This window comes from Phyllostomus discolor, chromosome 4 (genome assembly GCF_004126475.2).
Source record: "Phyllostomus discolor isolate MPI-MPIP mPhyDis1 chromosome 4, mPhyDis1.pri.v3, whole genome shotgun sequence".
In the NCBI taxonomy this organism is placed as follows: Eukaryota; Metazoa; Chordata; class Mammalia; order Chiroptera; family Phyllostomidae; genus Phyllostomus; species Phyllostomus discolor.
In genome coordinates this window covers 98,614,579-98,634,734 of record NC_040906.2, presented here as the reverse complement: position 1 = coordinate 98,634,734, position 20,156 = coordinate 98,614,579, and the positions used below count along the sequence as shown (strand labels likewise).

At 36.3% G+C, this 20,156-nt stretch overlaps 1 protein-coding gene across 3 annotated transcripts in view; it reads right to left on the bottom strand.

Annotated features, from left to right (window-relative positions):
* RAB3GAP1 (RAB3 GTPase activating protein catalytic subunit 1) overlaps positions 1 to 19,371 on the bottom strand; it is a 113,250-nt gene extending 93,879 nt beyond the window's left edge. For all 3 annotated transcript variants that reach the window (XR_004902670.1, XM_028508674.2, XM_028508675.2), the window contains exons 1-3: positions 19,315 to 19,371; positions 19,158 to 19,213; positions 15,221 to 15,296 (exon numbers count right to left, since the gene is read on the bottom strand). Coding sequence is in view for 2 of the 3 variants with exons in the window: in XM_028508674.2 (XP_028364475.1) it covers positions 15,221 to 15,296; positions 19,158 to 19,213; positions 19,315 to 19,332 (150 nt within the window). In the remaining variant the exon portion in view is untranslated. The remainder of the gene's footprint in view (positions 1 to 15,220; positions 15,297 to 19,157; positions 19,214 to 19,314) is intronic.
* Between the last annotated feature and the right edge of the window lie 785 nt (positions 19,372 to 20,156).

Sequence of the window (20,156 nt, the reverse complement as noted above, 5' to 3'; positions counted from 1 at the left end):
CACTTTTATTTTTCCTTTAGCAGTTTTGTAAAATAGGAAACCAAAATAACTTTGTAAGGTTAAGTGATTATCATCCATTCAAATCTTTTTTTAAAAGATTTTATTTATTTATTTATTTTTTTTAGAGAGAAGGGAAGGGAGGGAGAAAGAGAGGGAAAAGAACATCAATGTGTGGTTGCCTCTCACGTGCCCCAACTGGAAATCAAACCAGTGACCCTTTGGTTCACAGCCCACACTCAATTTACTGAGCTACACCAGCCAGACTCAAATCTTTCTTAAAAAATTTTAAAAACACTACTTAACCTTAAGTGAATCAGTCATTTATTTTGGAGATGAAAGTAGAAAAAGGAAAACAAAGGTAAGAATTAAGTAATTTCAGAGCATTCAATACTAAAGGGTAGAGCTGGCTAGCAAAACTTGAGGCTGTGAGTTGCAAGGGCCAGGATACCAAAAATGGTAAAGGGCTAAAGAAGTAGAAGTATAATAAGGTCAAATTTCACTGACTTAAAAATGTTTACTCCTCAGTGTCGCAGGTTCGATTCCCAGTCAGGGTACATGCCTGGGTTGTAGGCCATGACCCCTAGCAACCACACATTGATGTTTCTCTCTCTCTTTCTCTTTCCCTTCCCTCTCTAAAAAATAAATAAAATCTTAAAAAGAAATGTTTACTCCTCTATATGAGAGTAAGCTACGCTTTCCACACAGACCTGTTGTACTCATCATACCAACCAATTATCCCAAAGTTCGTGTTCAAGGAACCCTTTGGATATGTATTCCACCAAAACAAAATGTTAATTTTTAAAATAAATGCATACAAAACTTTTTTAAAAATTTAGATTTTACTTACTTTTACAGAGAGGAGAAGGGAGGGAGAGAAACATCGATGTACTAAAGATACATCAATTGGTTGGTTGCCTCTTGCGCACACCCAGCCCAGGCATATGCCCAGACTAGGAATCGAACAGATCACCTTTCAGTGAACAGCCCAGCGCTCAATCCACTGGGCCATACGAGCCAAGGCAGAAAATGAAAATTAAAATAGTAGTTGTCATTTAACCTTTTTTGAGTTACATGCCTTTTAAGCATGTGATGAAAGCTCTGGACCATCTCCCAAGAAAGTCATGCATATTCACATTAAAAATGAATCACACATACAATTTTAAAAGACCACAGACTCTTGGTTAAGAATTCCTGTTAAACATGATGGTGAAGTCCCTATGTCCACAAAGAGCTATTTATCTTTTTAAATGATTTAATTCTAACACGATAAAACCTAATTTCCATTATAATTTTCTTAAATAACTGAGTTCAGAGATCTAACTTGGGATTAACTGCATAAACAACTCTAAGTCATCAACTATACATTTCATGGAGAAAAGAACACAGGAATACTGATAGCTGAGGGCTGGGAAAAAAGGACTATGGAGTAAAGAGGTAAAGGATTTAACAATTTGGAAGTCGGGAAGGCAGAGAGAAAAGGTTGTTTTAATACACAGAAAGTAGAGGAACAATTCCTGGTACACAATTTGAACTATATTAATGTATGAATAAAAGTAAAAATAACAAAAGCAAGTACTTGGAAAAAAGGGACTTTTATAACATAGCCCCAGAAATACGGAGAAAAATTTAGTATTTGTGTACCATCCTTAAAATATATTTCAAACATCTTCCCTGTACAGAAAAATCCAATCACAATTTTCACTAGCTATTTTTACAAATTTTTAGAAAATGGCTCATCTATTAGACTTGTAATTGCACTATATAAAAAATTCATTATAAGGAAAAAAAATCAAGTTATTAATCCAAAATCAAAGAAGAAAAAAGGAAACAAATTAGTCAAGGGAGGAAAAATAAAATAAAAATGTAAAGAAAAGGGTTACTTACAAAACTAAATGCCGAGAAATTATAGTTACTGACTTTAAAATGTACCAGGCCATCCAGAAAAAAAGACTTGCTACCTTTAGAAATGCCACTATCATATTTTAACAAAACTCCAGGCAATTAAATGTATACACTATATATCTTATGCAGAAGGAACACAAGTTCAGGGGGTTAGGTATTCTAATACCTAATTGGGGGTCAACCAACAAAAATTTATTGAGTACATACCAGGTGGCATGTATGTATCTTGATAAATGAATTAGCAAATTAATTATTTTAATGGCTTTGAGTCATACTCCGATAAAAAAAAAGGTACAGCAATCAAGATGGAATTGCAAATTCTCTCATAAATGACTATAGTTAATTTTTTCCTAAAAATATTTTTTGTCACATCTAGTATAACAAAAGGTGATCTATATCAAACCAACTAGTAAGATTTAAGGGCATCATTTAATAGAATTGAGTATTAATTTATGAATAGCTCACACAGCCAATTTATGTTCATTCTTTACTGTTATGCTGTAGAGAGATATCATAACAATAAATAGCCTGAAATAAAGTGAGCAAATGGTTTTGGTTAGAACCTTTTTATTTACTTTAGAAATATTTTTGTGTAGTTAGTTCTATTTGTTTTAGTGGCACATATCCCATACAAATTAAAGTTCAAAGTGAAATTCACAATGTATATTGAAAATTTTATTTATGACAGATAAAGATGTGCTACAACTAAATGGCAAGTAAAAAAATCTTTAAATATATAAAAAATAAAAGAACTAAGAAATAGCAACTAAAAATGTCTCAACAGACTCTTAGTATCTCAGATTAATCCTGAGCTTTTTCACCATAATATAGTACATAAAATTACATATTTGGAAAAGAGAGTTCCTTTTCAACCCCTTGAAAGGCTCTCTAGGGAGCAACAGGGGTCGCCAACCACACCATGAGAATTGCTGATCTAAGGGTACTCTAATCTGTGCACAACTCAGGGCTGCAGAGTGATGGAGCTTTGTTGGATATAGGCAACAGAAGACAAAGTTCAAAGATGGCAAGGAAGTTCTAAGATTAAAGCGTAAATTCTAGAAGCCAATAGGGAATAAGCCCCAAAATTTGCATATAAACTCTGTCTCAAATCTTGGCTCTCTGCTAAATCATGCTCATGCAGTGGAGACTCCAGGATACAGTGAAACGCATGAAAGTGTGTGTGGGGGGGGAGATTTCAGCTGCTGTCACCACTTAGAAGAGAATGGAGTTTTAATCCAGACAAATGAACTGCTTAATAGAACAAAAAAAACAAACAAAACTGTTATTAGAGGACCACTACTGAAATTAGTCACTATATTTCACTCAAGATATAACTATAAAATTAAGAAATTACTGGTATACCCACAACAAAAAGAAAAATTTTAAAGCCATGATGATGTGACCGGTACTAAACTCAAAAGAATACAATCAACTTCTATACCCAAGAAGCCCTAGGTGTTAAAATTAAAATGGCTTTTCACTAGCTATAATAAATATGTTCAAGGACAAATTCAGAGATGAGAAACCTCAGAGAATTGGAAATGATAAACAGAACCAAATAGAAATTGTGAACCTAAAAAACTACAATAACTGAACTGGAAGATACATTACCTGGGCTTAATAGGAAATTGGAAACAGCAGAAGAAACACTAAAGGAACTAACTCAAAGGTAACTCAAGAGAAATAATCAAACAGAAAAAAAAACTTGAAGACAGCAGAGCCTTAGAGACCTATGCCTACAGAACAGTAGTAAGAGGTCAAAGATAAAAATAACTTAGTCACAAAAAAATACAGACAATGGGGCAAGAAAATATTTGAGGCAATAATGGCCAAACTTCCTTAATTTGAAGAAAAACAAAAAATTTATTCAGAGAAAAAGTCAAGCCAATCAAGGAAGCACAGAGGGTCCCAATCAAGAGGAATCCAAAACGGCCCATTCCAAGAAACATCATAATTAAAATGGCAAAAGACAAAGAAAGAATCTTAAAGGCAACAAGGAAGTTTGCCTACAAGGGAGCCCCAATAAAGCTAGGAGCTGACTTGTCAACAGAAACACTACAAGCCAGAAGGGAATGGCAAGGAATATTCCAAGAAATGAAAAGCAAAGGCCTGCAACCAAGACTATTCTACCCGCCAAGGTTCTTATTTAAAATAGAAAGTGAAATAAGAAGTTTCCCAGACAAAAGAAGACCAAAAGAATACACCTCCACCAAATAAGTATTCCAAGATAAGCTAAAGGGAATGCTTTAAGAAGAGGAAGAAAAACAGTGAAAAGAGAGAGGAATGCAGGTACAAAGGGGGTAAAGTGGCAATGAATAAGTACCCACCAATAATAACCTTACATGTAAATGCATTAAATACTCCAATCAAAAGACACAGGGTACCTGAATGGATAAGAAAACATGACCCTAAAAATATGCTGCCTATAAGAGACCCATCTCAGAACAAAACATCTACACAGATGGAAACCGAAGACTTGGAAAAAAATATTCCAGGCAAATAGACAAGGAAATAAAGCTGGAATAGTGACACTTACGTCAGAAAAAATAGAGTTCAAAACAAAGTCCATAAAAAGAGACACAGAAGGACACTTCATAATACTAAAGGGAAGAATCCATCATGAAGACATAAATATTGTAAACTTACATGCATCCAACATAAGCACATCCAAATACATAAGGAAAATCTTGGAGGACTTCAAGAAAGACATAGACAGCAATACAATTATAGAAGGGGATTTTAATACCTCACTCTCAACAATGGATAGATCTTCCAAACAAAATATCAACAAGGATATTGCAGCACTGAACAATGCCCAAGATCAAATGGAATTAACTGATATATATAGAGCCTTTCATCCCCAAAATGGAAAATACACATTCTTTTCAAATGCACATGGAACATCTTCCAAGACAGACCACATGATAGGACACAAAACAAGCCTCAACAAATTCAAGAAAACTGAAATCATATCAAGCATTTCTTCAGACTAAAGGGCCTGAAACTAGAAACCAACCTCAAGTAAAAATCTCAAAAACAAATTCATGGATATTGAATAGCATGCTATTCAACAATGAGTGGGTTAATACTGAGATCAAGGAAGAAGTCAAAAAATTTATGGAAACAAATGAAAATGAACTCAAAACAGTCCAAAAGTTATGAGACATACTGAAGGCAGCCCTGAGGGGGAAGTTCAAAGCAATGAGGCCTACCTAAAGAAAGATAAAAATATTTAAAATAAACAAGCTAACCTTACACCTATAAGAACTGGAGAACAACAACAAACAGGCCAAAAGCAAATAGAAGGAAGGAAATAAACAAGATCAGAATAGAATTAAATGAAATAGAGACCGAAACAACAATTCTGAGGATCAATAAATCCAGGAGTTGCTTCTTTTAGAAGATAAACGAAACTGACAAGCCTTTAAGCAGACTCATAAAGAAAAAAAAAGAGAGAAGACCCAAATAAACAAAATGAGAAATGAAAAGGAGTGATTACAACTGACACCACAAAAATAAAAAGGATTGTAAGAAATTACTATGAACAACTCTATGCCAAGGAATTTGAAAATCTGGGTGAAATAGACAAATTTTTAGAAAAATATAATCTTCCAAAACTGAATCAAGAAGCAGCAGAAAGCCTAAAAGGACTGGTTAACAGCTGGTGAAATCAAAGTAGTAATCAAAAAACTCCCAACACACAAAAGCCCTGGACCGGATGGCTTCACAGGAGAATTCCCAAAACACTTAGGGCCATCCTTTACAGACTTTTCAAAAAAATCCAAGAAGAGGGAAGACTCCCAAATTCTTTTTAGGAAGCCAGTATCATCCTAATCCCAAAACCACATAAAGACACAACAGAGAAACACAATTACAGGACAATATCGCTGGTGAATATAGACACTAAAATCCTCAACAAAATATTGGCAAACTGCATCCAGCAATACATTAAAAAGATCATACACCATGACCAAGTGGGATTCATTCCAGGGATGCAAGGATGGTACAATATTTGCAAATCAATAAATGTAATACATCACATAAACAAAAGGGAAGACAAAAATCACATGATCGTACTGGCAGATGCAGAAAAAACATTTGATAAGGTACAGCATCCATTTATGTCAAAAACACTCAGCAAACTGGGAATAGAGGGAGCACACCTCAACGTACTAAAGGCCACATACAAGAAACCTACAGCCAACATCATACTAAATGGGCAAAAACTAAAAGCTTTCCCACTAAGATCAGGAACAAGACAAGGGTGTCCACTTTTAGCACTTCTATTCAACATAGTATGGGAAGTTCTAGACACAGCAATTTGACAAGAGAAATAAAAGGAATCCAAACTGGAAAGGAGGAGTAAAACTGTCATTGTTTGCAGATGACATGATAGTATATATACAAAACGCTAGAGACTGCACCAAAAAACTACTCAACCTAATAGGTGAATTTGGCAAAACAGCAGGATACAAAGTCAGCACACAGAAATCAAAGGCATTTTTGTACACCAATAACAACAAATGAGAAACAGAAATTAAGTAAAAAATCCCATTTGATATAGCAACAAGAAAAATAAAGTACCTAAGAATAAACCTAACCAAGCAGATAAAAGATCTGTACTCAGAAAACTACACAATACCAAATTAAAGAAAGAAATTAAGGAAGACACAAACAAATGGAAGCCTATACCATGTTCATAGACTGGATGAATTAACATCAAAGTGTCCATAATGTCCAAAACAATTTATAGATTCAACGCAATCCCTATCGAAATACCAATGACATATGTCATAGATATACAACAAACATTTCAAGAATTTATATGGAACCATAAATGACCCCAAATAGCTGCAGCAATTTTGAGATAGAAGAACAGATATATAGACTTCCGGCAAGATGGAGGAATAGGTGGACGCACGATACCTCCTCGCACAACCAAGAACAGAACAATAATTTACAACAATGATTTGCAGTCATAATATCAGAACTGTCAGAGGATTTATCTAAATGGAAGTCGGACAGCCAAGAAGTTAAAGTAGACCCGTACATCCAGACTGGTAGGGGACGACGAGCCGAGAGGGCGCGGGGCTGGCGCGGGTTGCCGGCGCGCGTAGGTCGGGGGAAATTTGGCGCAAAATCAGCGCGACAGCAATCCGGCGCGCAAGAGCGCAGCAGTGCAGCGGTGATCCCTGAGTACGCAAGCAGCAGCTGGGGGAATCAGTGGGGCAGCGATTGTGGACCAGGGCAGAGCTCACGGCCCAGAAGCCCAGGGAAGTGTCTGACTCCAGGAGAATGGAACGGTCGCCATTGATCCCTCCTGTTCCTGCTCCCGCCCCTGCCCCCACATCTAACGTCACAATCTAGCATCTGGGGCACCCAGCCCTGGTGAACACCTAAGGCTCCGCCCCCCAACGTAACAAGAGCGACCAGACCGGAGAATAAATAAACAAATAAATAAAATAATAGGAGAGATAGGGAAAGACATAAGATATGTTTCCAGCAGAACAGATCAGTCTCCCAGGACTCATCCTTTTGAGTGACCAAGAAATAGCCAATCTATCAGATGCACAGTTCAAAACACTGGTGATCAGGAAGCTCACGGAACTGGTTGATTTTGGATGCAAATTACATGAAAAAATGCAGATTACCATAAAAGAGATGCAGGAAGACACACGGAGGAGAGCCAATTGTGAAAGGAAGGAATCTGAGTCTCAAAACAACACAGTGGACCAGAAGGAAGATAGAATCAACCAAGCAGGAAAGCATGATGAAATAAGAATTCAAAAAATCGAAGAAAAGCTTAAGACCATCGAGGACACCTTTAAACGTTCCAACATCCGAATTATAGGGGTACCAGAAGGGGAGGACCAACAAGTGGAAAAGTTATTTGAACAAATAATAAAGGAGAACTTCCCCAAACTGGCAAAGGGAACAGTCTTCCAAGAAATCCAAGGAGCGCAGAGAGCCCCAAAGAAGTTGGACCCAAGAAGAAACACACCAAGGCACATCATAATTACATTAGCCAAGGTAAAAACGAAGGAGAGAATCCTAGAAGCAGCAAGAGGTAAGGGGACAGTAACCTACAAAGGAGTTCCCATCAGACTGTCAGCTGATTTCTCAAAAGAGACCTTACAGGCAAGAAGGGGCTGGAAAGAAATATTCCAAGTCATGAAAGACAAGGACCTACATCCCAGATTGCTCTATCCAGCAAAGCTCTCATTTAGAATGGAAGAGAAGATAAAGTGCTTTTCAGATAAGGTCAAATTAAAGGAGTTCATCATCACCAAGCCCTTACTTTATGAAATGCTAAAGGGACTTATCTAAGAAAAGAAGATAAAGATATGTATAGTAAAAGGACAACAAACTCACAATTATTAACAACCACACCTAAAGCAAAACCAAAAGAAACTAAGTAAACAACTAGAATAGGAACAGAACCACAGAAATGGAGGGCACATGGGGGGATAGCAGTAGGGGTGGGAGGAGGAGAGAGGGGGAAAAGGTATAGAGAATAAGTAGCATAGAATGTAGGTTGAAAATAGATAGGGGGAGGGCAAGAATAGTACGGGAAATGTAGAAACTAAAGAACTCATAAGTATGACACATGGACATGGACTAAAGGGGGGGAATGTGGGTGGGAGAGGGGGTACAGGGTGGAGGGGAGTGAAGGGGGAAATGGGACAACTGTAATAGCATAATCAATAAAATATATTTAAAAAAAAAAAAAAAGAAGAAGAACAAAGTGAACAAAGAAAACGAAGTCGGAAGGATCACAATACCTGATATCAAACTATATTACAAGGCCACAGTAGTCAAAACAGTCTGGTACTAGCATAAGAACAGATACATAGACCAATGGAACAGAATAGATAGCCCAGAAATAAACCCAAGTCTCCACAGTCAGTTAATATTCAACAAAGGGAGCAGGAGCATAATGGAGTAGAAATAGCCTCTTTAATAAATGGTGTTGGGAGATCAAGACAGCTCTATGCAAAAAAATGAAACTCAACCACCAACTTACACCATACACAAAAATAAACACAAGATGGATGAAAGATTTACAAAACAGTCACAACACCATAAAAGTCCCAGAGAGAAACATAAGCAGGAAAATCTCAGATATTCCACAAGTATTATTTTCACCGATACATCCCCTAGAGTAAGTGACATAAAAGAAAGAATAAACAAATGGGACTTTATCAAAATAAAAAGCTTCTGCACAGCTAAAGAAAACATCAGCAAAATGAAAGCAAACCAACCACATGGGAAAACATATTTGCCAATGATACCTCAGAAAAGGGTTTGATCTCCAAAATATATAACAAACTCACACAACTCCACTCCAGGGGGGAAAAAAAATTAAAAAATGGGCAAAGGACTTGAACAGACACTTCTCCAAGGAGGACATACACAAGGCCCAGAGATATATGAAAGGATGTTCAGTATCACTAGGCATCAGAGAGGTGCAAATTAAAACCACAATGAGATACCACTTCACACCAGTCAGAATGGCCACCATAAGCAAATCAACAATCAGTAAGTGCTGGTGAGGTTGTGGAGAAAATGGAACCCTAGTATAGTAGGTCTCACTGTTGGTGGGAATGAAGACTGGTGCAGCCACTATGGGAAACAGTATGTAATTTCCTCAGAAAATTAAAAATGGAACTGTCTTTTGATTCAGCAATTCCACTGCTGGGATAATACCCTAAGAATCCTGAAACATCAATCCAAAAGAACCTATGTACCTCAATGTTCATAGCAGCACAATTTACAATAGCCAAGTGCTGGAAGCAACCTAAGTGCCCATTAGCATCATATTTTCGAAACTATAAGACGCATTTACCCCCAAATTTGGGAGGAAAGGGGGTGCATCTTATAGTCGGAATGTAGCTTGCCTGGCTTGCTGGAGGGCGGGGGCAGGGGTGGTAGAGTAGGGTTGCTGCTTCATTTTCCTACCGAATTGTCGGGGTGGGGGGCAGGGCATGAGTTTGCAGGGGTGCATCTTACAGTCCAAAAAATATGGTAAGTGGATCAAGAAAACTATGGTACATGTACACAATGGAATACTATGCAGCAAAAAAAAAAGAAAGGAGATCCTAGCCTTCGCAACAGCATGGATGGATCTGGAGAACATTATGCTAAGTGAAATAAGCTAGGCAGTGAAAAACAAATGCCACATAATCTCACCTGTAAGTGGAACCTAATCAACAAACCAAACAAGCAAGCAACATATACCAGAGACACTGAAATTAAGAACTGACAGCAACCAGAGAAGAGGGGGGAGGGGACAACGGGGGAAAATGGTAAGGGTTGTCAAGGAACATGTATAAAAGACACATAGACAAAGCCAAAGGGGGGCAGGGAATTGGGGATGGGTAGCATGGGGAGGAGTGGTGGGGGGAAATAGAGACTATTGTACTTGAACAATAATAGAACATAAAAATTTAAAAAAATAAAAAATTTCAATATTCAATAGTAACAAAGAAAACATAAGCATGCACATCATAGTTAGCCTACATAGAAGATAAAGAAAAAACCTGAAAGAAGTCAGAGAGAAAAATGCCAAAACAGAACAAAAATAAGAATGAAATCTAATTTCTCATCAGAAATTAGAGACAAAAAAATGTAACCAACATCTTGAAAGAACTGGGGAAAAAATGTCAAGCCATAATTCCTCAGCAAAATTGTCCTTCAAAAAGAAGGTTAAAAAAAGATATTTTCAGATAAACAGATTCTATAGCCTGCCAAAAGTATGGGAATTCTTCAAAAATCAAGAAATAAAAATTATATGATCCAGCAATTCCACTTCTTTGTACATACCCAAAAGGATTGAATGCAGGACTCGAAGAGATATTTGTACAACCACATTCACAGCAGTGTTATTGAAGATTGCCAAAAAGTGGAAACAACCCAAATGTCCATCAACAGATGAATGAATGGATTAACAAAATACCATACAATGGAATATTATTCAGTCTTGAAAAGGAATAAAATTCTGACATATTCAACAACACGGATGAGCCTCAAAGATAAGTTTAGTGAAACAAGCTAGGCACAAATGGACAAATACTGTATGATCCCACTTACGTGAAATACCTCAAGCAGCAAATTCATGGAAAAAGTAAGAGTGGTTATCAGGGGCGTGGAGGAGGGGACAGGTATTGTTTAGAATACAGAGCTTCAGTATTTTGGATTGAAAAGAACCTAATGTGAAATATTTAATGTCAGGGAATTTTACACTTAAAAATGGTTAAAATGATAATTTTTACATATATTTTACCACAATAAGGAAATTTTAAAATCAAAATGAATTACCATACTCAGAGAATGAAAAAAGAAAAACCTATGATTATCTCAATAGATACAGAACAAGATTTGAATAAATTAAATTCTCATGTATGATGGAAAGCTTTCAGCAAACTGTTGTTATAAGGGACATCTATGAAAAGCCTACAATCCTGAGTGCTGAAGTACTGAAAATTTCCCCTCCACCACTGCAAAGAGGGCAGGATGCCTACTCTCAACAGTTCTATTCAATATTTTACTGGTTAGTGCAATGACAATAAGAAATAAAAAGAAATTGAAAAAGAAATAAAACTGTTCTTATTGACAGTCAATATGATTATCAATGTAGAAAATGCAGATTTAACAAAAAATTATGAATCTTTGCATCTATCCAGATACAAAGTCAACATATTGAACTTTATTATGTGTCTATGCAATAACAACAAACTAGAAATGGAAATTAAGAAAATCCTATTTACAATGCATCATATAAAATAAAGTACTTACTAATAAATTTAACAAGATATGCAATACCTCCCCTAAAAACTGTAAAACACTGCTGAGAAAAATTAAAGATGACTTAAATAGAGAGATGTGCCATGTTCATGATTGGAAGCTTCAAGACTATCAAAATGCCACTTCCCCCCAAAGTAATCTATAAATTCAACACAATCCCAATCATAGTCCCAGCATAATCATTCTTTTTACAGAAACTGGCAAGTTTATTTTAAAATTCATAATGGAAACATAAAGGACCTAGAATATACAAAACAGTCTTGGGAAAATAGCAAAAGCTATACTAACTACGTAACTTCAAGACTTACTATTGAGCTTTTCAGTGGTTCTCAACTAAGAGCAATCTGCCCTTCAGGAGACATTGGGCAATGACTAGATATGTTTTTGGTTGTCATCACTGGGAGGGTGCTACTGACATCTAGTAGGTAGAGGCTAGGGATACTAACTACTAGGTATTATACACTCCACAACACAGCCCCACAACGGTCTTGCCCAAAATTTCAATGACTTCAAGATTGGGAAACCCTAAACTATAGCAGTCAAGACAACTGACTAACATCAGGATAGTCAAATAGATTAGTGGAGCAGAATATAGAGTGCAGAGGTGACCCCTTAGTTCAACTGACAAAGGTAACAAAGTAATTCAATGGACAAAGAGTGTTTTTTTCCAGAAGATTCTAGAACACATAAGATATCCATTATGTAAAAAATTGAACTCGGGGATTGCCCGAGGAAGCAGGGGAGTGCTAGGTGGTGGGGGGGGGGGGGGGGAGGAGAAAAATTGGGACCACTGTAATAGAATAAAATATAATTTAAAAAGTGAACTTTGACTCCCTACCTCATATCATATAAAATATTAGTTCAAGATGGATTATAGACCTAAATAAAGGCTAAAGTGATAAATCTTCTAGAAGAAAGTATTAAAAGAATGTCTTCAACACCCAGCAAAACTACCAAGTCAAGACTTAAAAGCGGAATATATAGAAAAACTAAAAGACTCCCACAACCTACTTAAAACGGGGACAAAAAACATGAATAGATTTTCAAAAGACATACATACACATGAAAAAAGTGATCAATACCAATATTTACCACAGAAATACAAATTAATTCCACTAACTACTATATACCCATTAGGATGACAAAATTTGTTAAGACTGAAAACCAATTGTTGGTGAGAACATGGAGGCACCCAAACTCATATATTTGCTGGTGGAAGTGGGGTGAGGGAGTGGGTAAAATGGTACAAGAAGCTCCAGCAGTTTCTTACACTTAGGCATACACTATCCTATGACCTTACATATCCATTCCTAAGTATTTACCTAAGAGAAATAAAAACATATCTACAAAAGGCCTCATACAAGAATGTTCTGCTTTATTCATCATAGGCCACATCTGTCAACAAGTACAACAATTTGTGGTATATTCATACAAAATAATTACATGCAAAGTTATTGTTTAAAAAACAGGCACAAAGAGTATATATATTATATGATGTCATATATATTATATAAAATTCTAGAACAGGCAAAAGTAATCTACAATTTAAAAGAGAGGGGAAAAAAGAACAGTAAATGCCTAGGGGTCATGGGTGAGGAGCATGGGAATTAACTGGAAAGGGACACTGCGACATTTCTTGGGTGAGCAAAATGTCCAAAACCTTGACTGAGGAGTGTTACACTGATATAAATTTTTGTCAAAAGCAAGCAGTTTTGTGTGTATTACAATATGTATGTGAATTTTACCCCCCAAACACCAATTATTAACAAAAATCTAGTAGGGGTGGGGAGGTGATGGAGGTACTACTGAAACAAGAAATGGTGGAATATTAATTATTAAAACTGGATGATGGGCACATGGGGGTTCATTAAATTATTTATATTTAAAACTTTTCATAAAGGTTTTTTAAAAATAATTTTCCTTAATTCTTCCTTAATGAAGAGAATTGATAATCACTGTCCTTCACATAAAGTAAAATATCTTATAAAAGTATTCTCTAACTTCCTTTTATATGCTGAATAATCCCTGTCCTTTATACTTTCTTGAATCTTACTCATCGTTGTTACCGTTCACTCACCTTGAAATTTCATGTTTTCCATGTCTCATTTTATTTACTAAAATCTATAATCTACACTCCTTTAGCCACTACTACCTGTGTCAGTAATGCTACCTACTTTGAATACATTACCCAACTTATATGCAAAAATTAAAGATAGCATCTAAAATTTTAACCTTGTTTACTTGTGTATTCTCTCTCTCATGAGCATTTATGTTCAATGGCTACACGAATCTTGCTCACTTTGTCTTCAGGTCTGGCACACAGCAGATACATAGTAAATATGTATAAATCATAGAATTAAGGAATATCAGAGCTCACAAATACCCAACTTAGCTCTCTTTTTGGTGATGCAAATCATTTCCCATTTCAGTTATACCCAGCTTGTTTTGCCTTCAATCTTACTGACATCTATATTATTGTTGTTAGGTATTTGTTTCAAGTATAATAAATGATCGGTGATTGGGAACTTCACATTTCAAAATGTAATCACACTTTAATATAGCAAGCCAATTTATTCTACATACTTCAGATGTTTAAATATGATTTCTATGTGTAGTGTTACTTTTTCTACTCTTATCATAGAGCTAAAGAAATATCTCCTAATGGTTTAATAGTCTCAAATTCTGTTAATATCACCCTTACAATGAAAAAAACCTAGCACATATTGAGAACTAAGAGTTCCTCAGAGGGGTAAATTGCAGTTAATAAATTTATAATAAACATAATCAATTTTACTTTAAAAGAACTTAATAAATGAATCATCTACATAAGCATAAATCAAACTGTTAGTTCCCTTCATGAAAATACAGAAAAATCTAGGTTTATTCTAAGAGTACATGCTTCAGTAAACATAGTTTGGGCATAGTTTATGAGTAAAACTGCCAGTACCTTAGATTACAGAATTAGAGTTCCACCTCAACTTTGAATATTTTTTCAGTCTTATACTCAAAACATCTATGATGTTAAAAAGGGATATGTGGAGGGAGGGGAGATGGGGAGAACAACTATTATTAGTGGTACTGTAAAATACAAAAATTGAATAAAATAGCTGCTAATGACAGCCAGTTGGTTGTTAAGACCAAAAATTTTCCTCATTAGTTACCCAAAATACTCTACCCAAGAAGCTGGTAATTGCAATGTCTCTCTGACCAACCAAAAGATTTTCTAACATTCTAAGGGAGATGGAGAGTAGTAAACATTAGGAAAAACAAAATCACTCACAAAAAATTACATTATACATATAAAATTTTATTTAAAAAACAGTTCACAAAAGCCTTACATATATTACTTGCCACAGATTCAAATCCAAATTCTTCCAGATAGCATTTTGTGTTCATAGATGATACATAACTTTAAAAAAACATGTAACTCAAACGTACCAAATGCAGCAAAGAGCTTAAAAATAGATGTTTCAAAGTAAATACTCATTTAGAGACACCAGCAAATAGATCTGACCTTTTCAAGTGGCTTTCCCAAAGAGTTTCCTATCAGTTTCCAATCATTCAAGACTTCTTCAACTCTGGAAATAAACCTAGGAAGGAGCAAAAAACACTTTCTAAATACAAGACTGTATATTTTTTACTACAGTTATACAATTATTTTAGAAAGTATTTTTTATATTTAACATTTTTTATCAGAGAAGTCTCCATAAGTTTAGTATTGTTGGTCTACTTTATCAATGTGGAATAAAAGTGATAATAATTTTCTTTAACCCAAGAATTCTTAGATTTTGATTTTTAAGTCTACTGCTTACCCAACAAGGGCATTCTGCCTGCTATAAAATATAAACTAAGAATTAATAAAACTGTCTATATAAAATGAGTAAGTTTGAGAGAAGTAAAACTGACAGACTAACATGATGCTATTAAAGATAATTATGAAACCTATAATCTCTTCCCTATCCTCAAAAGAAATGATCTATTTAACTTTTCCTTTAAAGAATTAGGAATTCCCTAATATTCCCAAAGAAGACATTATTTGGGAACACTGCTCATTAAACTAAAACAAGTTTTAAGGAACATCTGGCAAGAACATGCAAATACATTTGTCAGCTTTAAGGAATAACAAACAGATTTTATAACTATTCACTAATCTTTAAATCTAATGATCAAGCAGACCTATTAGGGATACTGACAAGCAATACACTCAATATCAGCAAATGAAAACTGTCAAATCTCAGTAATGCTAAGTACATATTAAAAGACAATTTCAAAAGATTTGTTATTATTCTAAGAGCTGACTTCTTGTGTAAGAGTATGATGCAATATAACAACATTGCTCTCCTAAAATACCTACACAGTATTGCTAGTATTAGTTACTTCTAGTCAAAATACAAGGCATCAGGTTTTCTCTTCAGTAATATTACATATCAATATTTACATTTCTGTTGTAAGATAGCAATGATAAGTCACTTTTTATGAGTCAACTGAACCTTCTAAGTAATTCCTCTTTAAAATTAAAGGCATTAATATACTAATTCACTTTTGGGGGGGTTCAGTGAAAAAGCCATTAATAGTTTTGGAAATGAGTGCTATAGAACTAAGTTAACATGTTTTTAAAAAAGAATAAAAATTTAATAATAAAGTGTATCCACCATATGTAAGCAAAACTTCGCATGTGAAATGCACACTGCAATTAAAAAGGTAAAAATGGAACCTATCTTAATGTTCAACTGCAGCAAACAGTTGTAAATTAATGGTATATCCATTCAATGAATAATATGTACCCATTAGTAATCATATTTTAAAGGTCATTTGAAGAAATAAATGTTCATATGTTAAATAAAAACTACAGAAGTAGTAATATGGTTTGACAAAAAGTTTACAACATATGTAGATTATAAATTTTCTCAAAATATTAATTATAGCTATCTAATGGTGGTAGGATTACAGGTGATTTTTCTTCCTTTTTAATTCTACTATTGGACTCTATCCTGAAGTACTGAGATTTGACTACAAAAATTTAATACCTTTATCCTTGAAAGCTCTCCAGATCTCAGATGAAGGGTCATTTCCTCTGACTCCTCATTCTATATTAGGTCTAATAGCTTTATGTTGCTATAAGACCAGGTTTACTCTCCTCAGCTCTTATTTCAATTGTAATTACAGGCTCATTTCTATTATTATTTGATTCATGTCTGTCTCTTCCACTACACTGTAAATTCAGAAAGAGCAGGAATCATCTGTTTTTATTGACCACCATATCCCTAATATTCTGAATTGTGCTTGAAATATGGGCATTCAATAAATATTTCTTCAATGGACAAATGATAAAGAGTACGGGCTTCTAGTCAATACTCTCAATAAACTGTATGGCTCATAACATACTGACAAGAACTTTTCACTCAAACATTAAACTCAAAGTTTAAGAGACTCCAAGTCTTAACACCTTTCCATAAATCATAAAACACTAGTTTCACTCTAGAAACAAGAGCATAAAAGTCAATAACCAAGTCTCCTACTTTGTGATAGCTCTCATAACTGTGTAACAATTATTTCTATATAAGGAGCTGAAGGATTTTAATATTCTACTTCAGGATATTTTAAATACTTAGCTGAGAGGAAGTGATTATTTTCCATTCCATACTCCAATGTTTCCTCACTCACTCCCACTCCCATCCTCCAAGATTCAGGTTACTTTTTTTAACTACCTTCAAAACATCAAGTTATTATTTCACATTCATCAGGCCTGTAACTGCAGTCTTCTCACTTTGCCACTTTCTTACCTTCATTCTTTCAGGAAACAAACTGCAGTTCCATGTTTGCTTCTTTTTACTCTTTGCATTTCATCAAGTGTATCTCTCTAAATCTTCTCTGAAATGTCTTAACAGTCCTCCCTTCCATCCTTTCTCTCCAGTCTCTAAATCACCAACCTCACTATGGATCGAAGTCACTTGCCCTAATTTTACTTCATCTTCTGAAACAACTCTCACACCACTTTGCCACTCTAAAAATCAAATGTCTCTCACTGTTGCTTTTTAATGTTTTTTTTCTAAGTGTGTTCTCTTGACCCAGAGGAAACATGAACATCACCTGGGAGGGAACTTGTTAGAAATGCAAATTTTGAGGTCCACCTCAGACATAATCAGAAACTAAGATTCTGATGCATACTAAAGTTTGAGAATCCCTGTCTTACAACACCAAATCTGGAGACTCCTATACATGGCTTTGGAAGCTGTCCATAATCTGGTCCAATCTTCTTTATTCATCTTAGGTATATCCCTTGAGTAGATAACCTTCACTGCAGTAACACATTTCTTCATGAAGTCCCAAAGGTTCGTTTTCACCTGCCTCTAATCATTTCAGTATCTTCTCATGTCTAAGCAACCACTTTCTACTTCCAAGGACCAGCTCCTTTTCTATCTTTTCTATGAAAACATCTCCAACAATTGTAATCCACAATACCATCCTTATTTAAACTACTATTTTAATAGTACCAGTTAGCTTACAATTTACTATTTTCTGTTTTGTTTTTGTTCTTTCCCATTAGCATAATTCTGGACAAAAGTACCTGCTCAATAAAGCACTGCCAGTATTGTTATGTTACTGACTTTTCTTTTCCTGGAAGGTACCGAAGGTCAAACTATTATTCCAGCAGAGAGCTTTCATATTTTCCTGTGTCAGCTAGTGATATGCCATCCACAAATTTCCTCTCCCAACCAGAAAAATTTTTAAATGTTGCAGCAAGCTAACTAAGTCAAAACCCACAAAACAGGAGGGTTTCTGTAACATGGAACACAAAACTTCTCGATGTAAGCCATCACTCCTCCACAAACCAGGCTTTCAATTAATTTCAGTGATACAACAGTTTCGGCTGTTACACGGAGTTGGTTGGACAGGTACAGGAACCCTGGGTGTATTAAGCACTGAAATGTGAAACTTAAAGCGTTCCCAAGTCCCATGCAGACTTTAAAAGGTTCTAAAACACGAGATGGAAGTGGTGGGGGTGTGGCAGACGGACCACCAATGTAAGTACATTGAAGGTTTCCACCTAAAAGGGTAAACCAATGTTACACGGGAGGGAAAAAAGCAGCGGCGAAGTTTATTGCTCACGATAACGAGTTAAACATAAATGAAAACAGTACAGAGTGGTAGCTACGGAAACTGCTTATGCGTGGGGGCAACATCCAAGGTCTAAGGAAAGCGGTGTGGAAGTAAAACTTTGCGAGCCGGAGTCTCAAGGGTTTAGCTGCCGGGGGCGGGCCGGGGCTTGTCAGACGCCAAACGAGGAAGAGGCCTGCAGCTGACCAGACACGGGAAGAGGCGGAGACCTGGGGACCCCTGGGTCTTACCCTCCCCACCGCAGTGGAGTCTGTGTGGTTTGCCTATGCTGGAGAAGCGGCGGAGGGCCGCCGAGGCCCAAGGTACAGATGACCAATAAGAGACTCACTCACCTTTCCCATTCGGAAGCAGTGGTGAAGTCCGTGAGTTCAAATACCTCGGACTCGGGCTGTGAGAAGGGAAAGAAAAACAGAAAGAGATTGAGCACCGAGGTGCTAAGGCGGAGGGGCAAATTTATACACCGGGATAGGGAGGGAGCGAACACCTCACCTCACTGTCACCCGCCATCTTGAGGACCAGGGAATCCGGCGCTAGGGCTGCCGGGAAGAAGAGTGGGACGCCAAGGGGAGGAGGAAAAGGAGGGCAGGGAGCTTGCGGGGGCGGGGCCGCGGGAAGGCCTCGCCCCCGCAGGCACTGCCTCTGTTAATCCTGTTTGTCAAGTCTTCTCAGGCTGAAATAAAAGCATTTAAAAAATGCTTTGAACTTGTAATTTTACTAAGAGTTCAGGAAGCAAACAGAAACTAAGAGGTAAGACAAGGCCTTAGATTCTCAGGATAAGATTGTATTAAAAACCTAAAGCACTTACAGTTTTTCATTCATCCTGTTAGTTGCAGGGCTTTGAACTGGGTGCTCTAATATCCACCCTCCCTCATCTACCCCTTCAAAGAATTTACACAGTGTATAGTTAAGCCAGGAAATAAAAATCATCATGGTAGTTATCTAGTTTGTGGGAAGAGCAAGGTGCTGCTCAACGAACACTTCAACAGAAGGTGTTCTGTCTAGCAATTAATACATACTGAAGTATGTATTTTACAGATAAAATGAGACCGTATCCAGGATTTGCTTGAAAATAATGGGAGTTGGAAGTAGGTAGCGCTAGGAATAAATCAAGACTAGCTATGGGTAGGTAATTGCCTAAGTCAGTGACATGTACATGGATGTTTATACTCTACTTCTGTTAGGTCTGAAATTTTTCATAATTAAAAGTTTTTAAAACTTAAATTTCACCCTGGCTAGTGTAGCTCAGTGGATTGAGCACAGGCTGGGAACCAAAGGGTCGCTGGTTCGATTCCCAATCAGGGCATATGCCTAGGTTGCAGGCCAGGTCCCCA